The sequence below is a fragment of the Carica papaya genome, chromosome 4 (genome assembly GCF_054855325.1).
Source record: "Carica papaya isolate Zhongbai chromosome 4, ASM5485532v1, whole genome shotgun sequence".
Classification (NCBI taxonomy): Eukaryota; Viridiplantae; Streptophyta; class Magnoliopsida; order Brassicales; family Caricaceae; genus Carica; species Carica papaya.
This window is the reverse complement of record NC_142312.1, coordinates 17513756-17526834: the sequence shown is the minus strand read 5'-3', so window position 1 is coordinate 17526834 and position 13079 is coordinate 17513756. Positions and strand designations below refer to the sequence as shown.

The window sequence follows — 13079 nt, the reverse complement described above, 5'->3', positions numbered from 1 at the left end:
TCTTTCTCCTGCGCGTATGCATTTAATCGCCTTTTAGTCGTAGTTCCCTCCATCTCTGGCGCCTAACTCGTAACTCATAACTCATAACTCACGCGCATCTCTTTACCGCAGCTGTGTCCCAGTGATTGTTTTCTACACTGCCTCTCACTTGTACAATACTACTCCTACTTCTATTCTTATTGCATTCTTCTCTCCCGATTCCCTTCTCCTATATATGCTATTATATGTGCCACTGTCACCGTATTTGCATCTGTTAGGGTTTTTGTAATTCTGCAATTACGCGACGACCTTATAGCAAATATTCAGTTTCTGGAGATCGAAACGATGAAAGTGTTGCCAATTATATCGAAGAAAGTGGTATGAGTACGGGGAATTCAAATTACTGGTGGAATTTGAGAGCTAAATTGAAATCCAGGAAACCGAAGATGGGTGTGAAAGTTGTTAAATGCAGATTACGATTTAGATCAGCGATCGATTCCTATTGCGCTGCTCGCGAGGCATTCTCTGAACAAGTCGTCATGTCTGTTTCCAATTCGATCAGAATTCATATTGAACTGTTCTGACCCTGCGTTGTCTTCGTGTTTCCAATTTTGTCGAGAATTTCTCTTTTTTTTTTCGGTGTTTTTTTCGATATGAATACGGGTTCAGGTTTATTGTGGGAAGCGGAGAGTGCTGGATTTGCGGAGAAAGATCCGACTGGTCGATATATCCGGGTATGGATTTTCTGTTTGTTTTTATTTCTCTTGCTGCATTTATTTTTTGTTTGGCGAATATGAAAAGCTTCGAAAGAATTAAATCTTCTTTTTTTTCCTTTGTTGAGTTAATGATGTTTTAATTCCACGTCAGAAAGAATTTTCAGCAACTTAGCGGCATTCTTATGGGGCTAATTTGACTGTTGATAAATAACAATTGTGCATTTTCTTTGTACTTGATAGTTTTACTTTCTCAACTACGAAATAGAGCACTGTGCTTCCGGTGAAAATCTTTCATTAAGGACAACGATTGTACTGTTTTATGATCTTTCTTTGTTTTTATTAGTCTTTTTTTCTAACATTGATTCGTGTACATAGCTTTAGAGAGTTGTTTTTTCTTTTTTCTTCACATGACTGAAATAAAAAAATTAACTTGAAGATTGTTTCTTATATCATGAAGACAATTTCTCGTTATTACTGCTGCTTATTGTTTAGAATGAACCTGTTAATTTTGGATTAAGGTATTGTGAACTTCCAGTGAATTTTTTACTGTTTGTCTGAAGTGGCTTCTAGTTATGTCTTTTCATCCCTCATTTTAGTTGCTTTATTTGAGTCAACATGTTATTGGGGTGACTTATTTTCTCCATTGGATTAGTAGTATTACGATCTTTATTTCTTTCTTTTTTTCTGTTCTTCCTTCAGTATGATGAAATCTTGGGGAGAGGAGCATTCAAGACTGTGTATGGTTCCAAGACTTCACTTCTTTTGTTTTCTCATTTGCATTTTAATTGTTCATGATTCAAATAGAGGATAATCAAAGAGAAGGGAAAAAAAATTGACTTTTAAGTTTCCCTGCATTGGATATCGTTCATGTTACTTTCAGATACAAGGCATTTGATGAAGTTGATGGAATAGAAGTTGCTTGGAACCAAGTAAATGTTGAAGATGTAATGCAGTCCTCTAATCAACTTGAAAGGTTATACTCAGAGGTTCATCTGCTAAAGTCATTGAAGCATGAGAACATTATCAAGTTTTATTACTCATGGGTAGATCATAGGAACAAGACTATCAACATGATAACAGAGTTATTCACTTCTGGGAGTTTGAGGCAGTAAGTTTAAATAGTTCCTTTCGTGCATTCATTATAGTTAATCTCTTTACTTGTTTTCCATCACCAGTTGAAGAGCTCAGCTTCTATATTTTTTGTTCTATTTCATTATTTTGCTGGCATTTAGTTATCGGAAGAAGCATAAGAACGTGGATATGAAAGCTATCAAGAACTGGGCAAGGCAGATACTTAAAGGATTACAGTATCTGCACTGTCACAATCCTGCTATTATTCACAGAGATTTAAAATGCGACAATATATTTGTTAATGGAAATAATGGAGAGGTCAAAATTGGAGATCTTGGATTGGCAATTGTCATGCAGCAGCCTACTGCCCGTAGTGTTATTGGTAATATCATCAAATTCTCAAATGTTGATCTTTAATTAAATATCATATTAAAACTTGAGATCTTACATTATTGTGTAGGTACTCCTGAATTCATGGCTCCTGAACTTTATGACGAGGAATACAATGAACTTGTTGACATCTATTCTTTCGGGATGTGCATGTTAGAGATGGTTACTTCTGAATATCCGTACAGCGAATGCAAAAACCCTGCACAGATATATAAGAAGGTTACATCTGTAAGTTTATGACATCCTCCAATTTGTCTTATCCTTCATCTTTCTCTTACATGTAGCAATTTCAGTATAGACCAAGATCCTCCACTGCAGGGTATAAAGCCTCTATCCCTTGGCAAAGTGAAGGATCCCGAAGTTAAACAATTTATAGAGAAATGTCTTGTTCCAGCATCAATGAGATTGCCTGCTATAGAACTCTTGAAGGATCCATTCCTTGCAACTGAAATTCCAAAAGAGCCTTCTTCTTCTGTGCGGTTACCCAGTCTCATATCCAAATCAGTAAATTTGCCAGGGTCAGAACCTCTTCTTATGGACATAGATCCTAACTTGAAGAAGCTTTCAGTTAGCTCCAGTGTGAAAAGTGACGAAGTGAGTAATCTGTTTCCAACTCATGAATGTCAGAGGTCCACTGCAAGCAATGAGTTCAGGCTAAGAGGGGAAAGGGATGATGGTGATACAATTTCCTTTACCTTGCGGATTGCTGATCGTTGCGGTAAGTAAATCTGCAATATGAAAATTCAAGTCTTTTTGCATTTATTGATGCATGATCTATAATTGGAGTTGTTTCTCCTACAGGTCAGGCAAGGAATGTCCATTTTACTTTTTATCTAGATTCAGATACTGCAGTGTCAATAGCTGAGGAGATGGTTGAGCAACTTGATTTGTCACACGAAGATGTGACTTTCATAGCTGAGTTAATCGATGACTTAATAGTGAAGCTTGTGCCAGGTTGCAACTCTTCATTTGGAAGTACTTCAAGGCAACCAAATAGTTCTTATGAATCGGGGAAATTTTCTCAAAATGTGGTCAGCAGGCAGCATGTGCTCCCACACGTGGACATTATGAAAAATCAAGAAACTAACAGATCTGCTGCAAATTCAGATATATCTGCTGAATTTGATGTCACTGTTGATACCATCAACACCAAGGTTATGGAATACCATGATCACAGTTATGATAAGTTGCACTTGTGCTCTGGCACAAATGATTTCAGCTCAGATTTTGGGGTTTATGATCACAATGAGTGGCATGAACAGAGGAGAGATGATATCAACATTGTTGAATCCGGATTGTTTACGGAATCCTCAAAGAACTCCGAAATATCTTTTATTGACTCATGCTCTGGGATGTCAAAAGATTTGAGCTTATCAAGTATCTGCTCTCTTTCCCTGGCAGACAAAGATCAATACGATGAGCTGAAGTTGGAGCTTGATGCCATTGATGCTCAGTATCACCAGTGTTTTCAAGAACTGGTGAGAATGAGGGAAGAAGCAATTGAAAATGCCAAGAGGAGATGGACAACGAAGAATAAATCCTAGAATGAGGTTTTCAGCATGAGTAGTTTGCTTTTTGTATGCTATTTTGCTTTTTTTTTTTTGTTGGTTCTCATTTTGTTCGCCTGAAGACTTCATTGAAGGAGTCATTTTGAGCAGTAGGGCTTTTTTAGTTTGAGAGGTGTGTTTTAGTTTTCTGGTTTTCATTTCAACATTCATTTTGATCTTTTTCCCCTACCGTTAAGAGTGAAGCTGCTATATAGATTCAATCTGTTTATAATTCCATGTATTTTTATATTTGTTTCATATTAATCATTCTTTTTTCATAATTAACCGCAATAATTTTTTTTTACATTGTATCAAATTTACACATTTGAACCAAATGTTATCATTTAATAATAAAGTAAGTTGTTATATTAAATTCGAATTTCAATTTTATATAGTGCGAATACAATACGAATGAGACAAATTTGAATGCTATAGTTTTATGTCTGATGTAGATAATGTTTTGGTAATTTCACCTTCAATAAGTGAGAAAAGAAATCTAATTATGAAACAAATTGACTAATTGTTTATAAGGTGTAAAAGAACCAATTTCAATTACCTTGAGAAAAAAAAATCAGAAGAGGAAAAGAACAGTTCATGCCTACAGCCGAGTAGATACCCAGAAACAAAAAGTTCAATTCATCCACAAAAAATTCAGTCTATATCTTCAAATAAATAAAATATGATGATAAGAGAGTGATAGTGAAGATTTGAATGGGAAAATTTGCAAAGACTGGTAGCAAAGGTGCAAAGTAGGATAGCAGTGATAAATAATGGAAGTCAGTTTGGTCCGAACAAAGAAGCTATTTTGTGTAACTCGGAGAAATTATTGTGTAACGGGTACATGTCAATGCGGTATGATATTTTTATCATTAAAACATTAGAGAAAGTTGTCCAAGGTAAACTATTGGCAGAATATTAAGTAAGACAAACCTATGAAGTGGAATTAGCTCTAGTACCACCTTAGATTCTTACTGAAAACCATATGGTATTAAGAACTGTCCAACATGTATATAAACTAATATAGATATCATACATGGTTAATGTTTGATCTTTCTTCCAATTACAGAAGGAAGACATGACACAGAATTTTTTCAGTGAACAGAAAAGCATGGAATTTAGCAGGCCAGATGACTTTAAAGAATAGATACATCCTATATCATTTCAAGAACAACTCTACTGTGCAACAAACAAACACCACTTGTATTAAATATCTGATCTCTTCTTTCCAACTTTAACCTCGTTTATCACGGAAGAGCCGTGATCTCTTTATCTCTTTTCTTTTTTTAGAAGAATATATCAGTAGCTTTTATAATACCAAAAAAGAAAAAGAAAATTCAAGATAGACATTACAAGAAGATTGCAATAATTATTCCTAAAATCAATAATCTCCAATGTAATATCAACAACAAGCATAACAAACAAAGATTGGAAAAAAGGAGGAACATTAAGCGAAGATTTTCAATTGGGGAAATTCTGTGCACATAGAACATGATAAAAAAGGATCAGTACACTTACATACAAGGGAGATATCTGATATGAGATTGAAAATCTTCTTGTGTGCTACCAATTTTCCTTGACAATTTTTGATTTCTCAAGTATGAATTTTCCTTCCTTATACTTTTGTGTATCCTCATAAGCCCGTTCATACTTCCAACCTAACACCTGACGGCAATCACTGCAGTATACATCAGCAACTGTATGAAGACCTGTCATGAGCTGCCGATTCTCCTTAGCTCCTACCATAATGTTCATTGCATGAGAGAACAAAAAGGCCCGGCCGTTTCTTCCCTATTGTCAAAATTAACAAATGAAAATACATGAAATACGTTTGGCATTATCAGAAATCAAACCCAGATGATCAAGGAAGACAAACTGTGATGGAATATAGAATACTGTCCTCCCCCTTGAGCCTAATTTCACAACTTGGATTACAAAAACCAGATTGAGTTGAGTTTCTACCGAACAAAAACATGGAATTAACAGTGATTATATATTGAAGAGTTGATGCCATCAACTAATTAATTGAACTAACAAGGATTAATTTAAAATTTAAGCATGATTAATAGAGTAAATGTAGGGAAAACCCAATACCTGAAATGATTTAGAAATGACATCATCATGAAGAGCAACATTGTTCCTGCAATTACAGCAACTATACATCCTTGGCCCAACAATCTCCACCATTATGAATAATTATCTCTTGCTGGTTTCCCAAAATCAAGGTCCTTCTCAAAATGAAACAATGAACAAACATACAGTATGAAACCAACTGAAATCAAAATCAACAATATCTACATAGACCCAGTGAAAGCAAGCAAAGAAAATGGTTGCGAATTTGCACAAAGATGACAAATAAAGCTATAATCTCAGATTAGATATTATCTGGGCATGAAAAGGATACTCGATTAAACTCGTAAAGACAAGATTTTGTAAAAGGTACCGAGGGGGGGAAAAACAGAACATCCAATTGAGAAATGACACAGGGATCAAGGGCATGAACATAAATTGAACAAGCAAGCAAATAAGAATCCAAATTAAAAGCAGTTAAAGAACCAAAAAAAAAAAGGAAAAAAAGAAGACAGATGAACAAAATTCGCAGGTATGAACATTAACCTGAGAGTAGATAAACGATATGGGTAATGTAATGATGAAATAAGAAGATCTGTGGGGGCGAAAAAGAAGAAAATTATTGAAGATAGATATACATTCTGAACTAACCTGAGCAGACTTGCAAGATGTGTGTAGAAGGTTCTTACTTTGATGAGATATAGAGAGGAGGCCGAGTTTTAATCTAAACCGAGTTGGATGGAGGGTTTGGTGGGCTTTTCTCTTTAACAAAAGTTGACAAAGTACAGTACAGTCTCCTGCCTAATCTTAGACCTCTGGTTTTCAAAGTTTACACCTTTTCTCGTTTTATGTTTTTCCCAAAAAAGAAAAAGAGTTGAATTTATTTTTTCTAATCTAGGGTTTCTTTTCTTCAAAATTTCTCCAATTTATTGTTGGATGGTATCAGAATAAGAAGCAAAATTTATTTTGAATTTTTTAATTTAACGGGTATAATTTAATTTTATTAATAAATTAAATTTTGCATCAATTATTTAACCTATTAAATTAGTATTTATAATATAATATTTCTAAATATTTTATTTTTTTAATATTTATTTCTTCTATTTTAAATATATATATTTTTATATATTTTATTTCTTGACTTTTAATGCATATTAATTTCGCTAATGTAATATCAATTTGGATACGTAATTTACTTCAGTTTAATAATTTTCTATGTCGAATATTCCGATATCTTATATATATATATATTTTATATAACAGAATACAAAAAAATAAATGTTAAAGGCATTAAATTAAAAAAAAAAAAAAAAAAACTTCCGTCATCTTGTCAGGGATCTTTATGCAGGTGGTGGATGACAGTGCTCCCGACGAATGCTTCTGTCGCTGAACGAACAAAGCCGGCTTTTGCAACACGGCTCCGGCTGCATTACCATCTGAGGTGGAGGAGCAGCCTCGACAATGCTCCACACCAGCCCGAAGGCAGGTCTGGCCGTTAACGCCCAGAAACCTTTGACGGTAGCCAAGGAGTCCATGGGGGGTCTTACAGTGACACTGTTGTCGTCTTTGGAGCCAGCATCATCATCTGTTCTTATACGGTTGCCAAGAATACAGTGGACGGGCCCAGCAAAGTCTTGTGATCGAGGGCTGACGAGATGGAAGAGGAAGTGAGGAAGTAGAAACTGGCGGGAGTTGTTCCTGGTTTAGTAGCAGCTATGATGGACAGAGGAAACTTTTAATTTTATGTTTTTAGTATTTAATGTTTTATTATTTCTTATATTAAAAATAATTTACAAATTAAAATATTTTTACAACTTACATATTACTTTAAATCTGACATAAAATTTTTAGCCAATAAAAAATAGGCACGCACATGTTTAACTTGATATGGCGTAACACTTGCAAAAAATCATATAAGATGAATTTAAATATTGACAAATAATACAAAAATCAATTTACTACTTATATATATGAGGAAAATTGGAAATCTAAATTATGATAATATATATAATAATTAAATCTATTAGTTTTTTTTTAAAAAATAAAGTGAGACTATAATAATGTTTTAATACGATTAATTTTTACTTGTTAGAAACTTTAGAATTACACATTGTATAAACTCTCAACCACTTTTCTTTTTCCGACATCATTTATCTTGTAAATTTTTATATCAAAAACTAAAATATGATAATTTTTTAATATTTTTATTAAAAATTTAGTTATTTTTATATAATTTAAATTCATAAAAATAATATTTATATTATTTTATATAATAATAAAAATTATGTTATATACATAAAATGCTGTGAAAAATATAATAATCAACTCCATGCATTACAAAAAAAAAAGATTTAAAAAAATTGTATCCCTTTTATGCCCATATATTATTTACTCCATGAATATCTTATGTAAGTAAAATATAAGCAAGTGTAACAAAAGAAGAAAGAGAATAAGAAGAAAACAAAGTAAACATGTTCCAAATTATGGCTTCTTTCTCTCTCTTTTTCATGTTTGCCCAAGAAAAAAGAAATTTTTAGCTGATTTTTTCTCATTGCTTGATTTATAGGGAAGAGAAGGATCCACTGAAACTAAAGTAGCCTGAATAAGCCTATCTGTTGTTCTCTAACCAAAGAATGATTACTCTAATTGCTAAAAACAAGAGTATTTTAAAGGTAATTGAGTCTCTCTTAATGAATTTTTTAAGTTATAATATTTTCTTTTTAAATTGTGGTTGGTTAGAATTATTTACTGACAGTAAAAATTACTAGTGAAGAATAAAAAACATGAGCGAACAACAAAAACAGTCCTATGAAGAGGTTCACTTCCTAACCAAACGTGTTATTCATTTTCATTTCAACATGCCATATGTTTGATTATGTTTTGTAAAAAAACAAAGAGAAATATTTACTGGAGATGGACACCTATAAGTAACTGAAGGATGAAGAGATAAAAAACTTGAAGAAGGAGGAGGAAGAAATGATGAAACTTTAGCGACAAAAAGTCAGGCAATTCTTAAGAGAAAGAGATAACATAAAACATAATTAAGATAGTTCACATTTACCATGAAGTGATTCTTATACATTTTTTTGTAGAAATATTTGACTGACAATAAATGACATATTGCAGAAAACTAAATAAGAATGTAAGAAAAAGAAAATGGAGCAGAATGTTGATTCAAACAAGCCTAAAAAATCTACATCCTCCTCTTTTTTTCACTCCTCGCATTCCACTAATTAAAACATGGACACCAAGAGTTGTCAAACAATAATATTATACCTTCCATTTTACTAGAATCATTGCATTAAGGGGTGAATTATTTATTCCTGGTCGCTCCTCCTACAAAGTTTTCTTTATTTTTTTACTACATCAACAAAAAAATGTTATACACTCTACTCCCGAGGTTTCATACCTTCATTTTCTGGCATTTATTTATCTCGCTTCCACTCGTACTGGAACAAAAAGAAGAAGGATGCAGGTTTTTTAAGCTTATTAGGATCAACATTATGCTCTTTTTTTCTTCTTTTAACATTCCTCTTTAGTTTTCTACAATACATCAATCACTGTCAATTAGAGATTTCTATGAAAAAGGGATAATAATCATTTCATGGTAAATATGAACTATTTTAATTATGTTTTCTATTCTCTCTTTCTTCTTGAGTACTTTGTAGGGCTGCCCATTTTTAAAGCTACATCACTTCTTCACAAGAGCACTAAAATTAGACATGAAATCTTCCACTCCATAAAGAAGAAAAAAGGTGTGTCGGGTGGCTAGCTTAAAGGCAACATGAAAAAAGCATTTAATAGAGTGAAAAGGAAATTCCTAATACAGATACGAAATAATATGGCATTTTCTTAAAAAATGATTCAATTAATCTTTCAGTATCTCTCAACCATCTATTTTCAATTAATTATTAATGGGAATTTAATACATGGCATAACATTATGTTAGAAAAATTAATCCGTAAAGCATGCATAATCATAAACAAAGTAAAAGAAAAAAAAAAAATAATAAGATAGGATTTTACGTGGTTCGACAGTATACATATATCCATAGACAATACCAGCAAAAAAATATTCCACTATGATCAAAAGAGAGTACATCACTCATAAGTTAGCAAACCTGCATATTGAGAGGCTTCTAAAATTTTTTTATGGCTCCAGAATACACATAATATTAATCCCTAGGATAATTACAAAAATATTCTCATGATTAAAATCATTAAAATTTAAGTCATATCAACAAATCTTCATCTTTGCTTGAATTCTCTTTAAAATCAAAAGAAATGACATTCTTATCATTCTGTTTTGCCATGATACCCATTCGAGGGTACTAGTGAGTATTACATACTTTAGTCAAGTCTAGGTATTGTTTAAACTTGCTAACTGGGATTGCCTTGGTTATCATATCCGCAGGATTCTCTTGTGTAGATACCTTCTGCACAACTATGATACCCTGTGATATAATGTCCCAAATTAAGTGATATCTAACATCAATATAATTGTTTGTTCATAGTACATCTAGTTTTTAGTGAGATGTATGACACTTTGGTTGTCACAAAACATTGTCAACTTTTTTTGTATTAACCTAAGATCACTCACCAAATCCTGTAGCCAAATAACCTCTTTTATTGCTCCTGTTAAAGCCATATATTTAGCCTCTGTGGTAGATAAAGCTACTGTAGCTTACAATGTTGTCTTCTAATTGATAACATTTTCAGATAGAGTAAACAGATAACGTGTCAAAGATTTTTTTTTATCCAAATCCCCTATAAAGTCTGGATCCACATAGTAAAAAACTAAGTCACTTATCTTGGCTTTGTCAAACATCATACCCATATCTACTATACCTTTTAAGTACCTTAGAATCCATTTCACTATTTGCCAATATTGTTTCCCAAGATACGCCATGTATCTACACTAACTGCATGTGAAATATCAAGATGAGTACAAATCATATTGAAGCATTGTAGTATTTTCTCAACATATGATCGTTGAGATAAGAAAAATTTTCCAGCACTTTTATCCCGAGTAATATCCATTTCTGATATCTTCCTTGCAATACCCAAATCTTTCATCTCAAACTCTTCACATAACTGTATTTTTAGAGTATCCATCTGTGATATGCTTTTACCAGCAATAAACATGTCATCTATATACAATAAAAAATAAATAGCATAATCATCTAAAAGTCTCTTGTGATACACACAACTCTCATAGACACTACGAATGAAGCCATTCTTTACCATGAATATATCATTGTTTAAGCGACTGTTTCAAACCATACAAATATTTCTTAAGTAAAAAAACATATTTTTCCATACTTGAAATGATAAATCCCTCGAGCTGACTCATATAGATATGCTCCTTCAATTCACCATGTAAAAATACAGTTTTTACATCTAACTGTTTCAACTCTAAAGCATGAAGAGCAACAATGGCAAGTAAGACTTTGATGGGACTGTGTTTCACAACTGGAGAGAACACTTCATTAAAGTCGATCTCTTCTCGTTGAGTCGAGGCACTTCTACCCTTGGAATGCCTTTATTCTTCTTGAAAACCCATTTACAGCCTATTACCTTTTGTTCTTTTGGCAATGACATGAGTTCTCAAGTCTGATTCTTATGAAGTGACTCAATTTCTTAACCCACAGCATTAATCCATTGATATGCATCTAAACTAGAAATAGTTTCACTATAACTTTCAGGTTCCTATAAAGTAAATGTCTCTGCAACTGCTAAGAAATATGTAACTAGATTTTCATACCTCTACGATGGTCTAATTTGTCTTCTCTCCCTCTCTGTTGCGATGCTATAAGACTGTTGTTGATTACTAGTACTACTTTGTATTCTGTTTGACTGAGTTGCTAGAGTCTCAACTTTTACCTCCACTTATTCTCCAACACTAGGATCTGATTCTGCTATTGCATTCTCCTTCTAATTGTCTAGTGAAACAGACTCATTAAATGTCACATCTCTATTGATAATAAACTCTGAAGACTTTGAATCATTGTACCTCAATATATAACTTTTCACTCCAGATGCATACCTTAAAAAATGCATTTCTTTGTCCTCGACTCAAGTTTACCATATCTTACATTAGCATAAGTAGGGCAACCAAACACCCTCAACTGAAAGTAATCAACAAATGAACTAGAGCACACATTAAAAAGAGTTTTGCACTAAATAGCTGTTGATGGAGAAATAAGCAGTATTCACAATTTTTGCCCAAAATTCTTATCCCAAACCTGAATGAGAGAGCATACTTCGTACTTTATCACAAAGCATTCTATTAATACATTCTACAATATCATTCTGTTGTGGTTTCTTAACATACGTGCGGTGTCTCACTATTTCTTCCATAATGCAGAAGTCATCAAACACATGATTGTGAAATTCTAACTCATTGTCAGTCCTAAGACACTTGATCTTTCTCTCTGTCTGCTTCTCAATCATAGTCTTCTATTTAACAAAAGTTAAAAATACATCTTCCTTAGAATTCAGAAAGTATGCTCAAACCATTCGAAAATAATTATCAATCAGAGTCATAAAATATCTTACACCATTTTTTGAGGGACTTTTATATAGACCCCATAAGTCAGAATGGATATAGTCCAACTTATCCTTGGTCTTGTGCGTTATCTTTTTATTAAACTTTACCCTAGTTTGTTTTCCAAACATATAGTATTCACAAAAATCCATAGCTTCTTCCTTATAACTGTTCAATAAATTTTGTCTGCCCAACACAAAAAGTTCCTTGTCACTCACATGACCTAGGTGTATATGCTACAACTTAGTTTGATTTTGATCACTACTCTCTAACGTTACAATAGCTTTTCCTGAAACAATATTTCCCTGAAGAGTATATAATCTACATTCCAAACTGCCTTTTATAAATACCATTGAGTCATTGCACACTTTAAGAATATCATTATCTGTATGAAACCTGTATCCTTAAGAATCTAGAGTAAAAAGAGACATCAAGTTCCTCTTCATCTGAGGAACATATTAACACTCGATGGTTCTGATAGCTCCATCAGACATTTTTAATCTGATGTCACCAATTTTCCTCTATAATCAATGGACTACTATTGTCTATGTACACAGTATCATTCATCTGTTTGTATGTAGCAAATCGATGTTTGTGTGGACACATATGGAATACAGCACCAGTATTAAGAATTCAAGAATTCTTTCTATGATTAAAACTCATAGTTAAGACTTCTCTAGTACTACTATTATTACTATCATTAGAATTGTTGTCGTCAACTAAATTAGCAGAGTTCTCTTGTTTTTTTTCTTTTTTATTTTTT

The 13079-nt window shown here is 32.8% G+C and overlaps 2 protein-coding genes across 5 annotated transcripts; one reads left to right on the top strand and one right to left on the bottom strand.

The window, feature by feature from the left end:
- Positions 1-48: 48 nt before the first annotated feature.
- LOC110807349 (serine/threonine-protein kinase WNK8) lies at positions 49-3935 on the top strand. The gene is made up of 7 exons (XM_022032470.2): positions 49-713; positions 1395-1432; positions 1576-1803; positions 1928-2148; positions 2227-2384; positions 2475-2874; positions 2958-3935. Exons 1-7 carry the CDS (start codon positions 633-635, stop codon positions 3698-3700), a joined length of 1869 nt encoding a protein of 622 aa, XP_021888162.1. The 5' UTR covers positions 49-632; the 3' UTR covers positions 3701-3935.
- On the bottom strand, positions 2163-6580 carry LOC110807351 (protein yippee-like At4g27745). Of its 4 annotated transcripts, XM_088218009.1 has the most exons (4): positions 6422-6580; positions 5795-5928; positions 5219-5491; positions 2163-3550 (listed from the first exon to the last, which is right to left on the bottom strand). In XM_088218009.1, the coding sequence occupies exons 2-3, from the start codon at positions 5885-5887 to the stop codon at positions 5264-5266; spliced, it is 321 nt and encodes a 106-aa protein (XP_088074135.1). In that variant the 5' UTR covers positions 5888-5928; positions 6422-6580; the 3' UTR covers positions 2163-3550; positions 5219-5263. The 4 variants fall into 4 exon arrangements, with proteins under 4 accessions (XP_088074135.1, XP_021888164.1, XP_021888165.1 ...); XM_022032472.2 differs by lacking the exon at positions 2163-3550 and having other exon boundaries at positions 5050-5491; positions 6422-6579; XM_022032473.2 differs by lacking the exon at positions 2163-3550 and having other exon boundaries at positions 5050-5491; positions 6317-6560.
- Positions 6581-13079: the final 6499 nt, after the last annotated feature.

Excerpts from the sequence above, each read along its gene's own strand:
- LOC110807349 (XM_022032470.2), top strand. The coding sequence starts at position 633 with ATGAATACGGGTTCAGGTTTATTGTGGGAAGCGGAGAGTGCTGGATTT. Across the intron at positions 1,433-1,575 it reads AGAGGAGCATTCAAGACTGT|ATACAAGGCATTTGATGAAG; the intron begins GTATGGTTCCAA and ends TGTTACTTTCAG. Across the intron at positions 2,875-2,957 it reads GCGGATTGCTGATCGTTGCG|GTCAGGCAAGGAATGTCCAT; the intron begins GTAAGTAAATCT and ends TTTCTCCTACAG.
- LOC110807351 (XM_088218009.1), bottom strand. The coding sequence starts at position 5,887 with ATGGTGGAGATTGTTGGGCCAAGGATGTATAGTTGCTGTAATTGCAGG. Across the intron at positions 5,492-5,794 it reads TCATTTCTAAATCATTTCAG|GGAAGAAACGGCCGGGCCTT; the intron begins GTATTGGGTTTT and ends TTTTGACAATAG.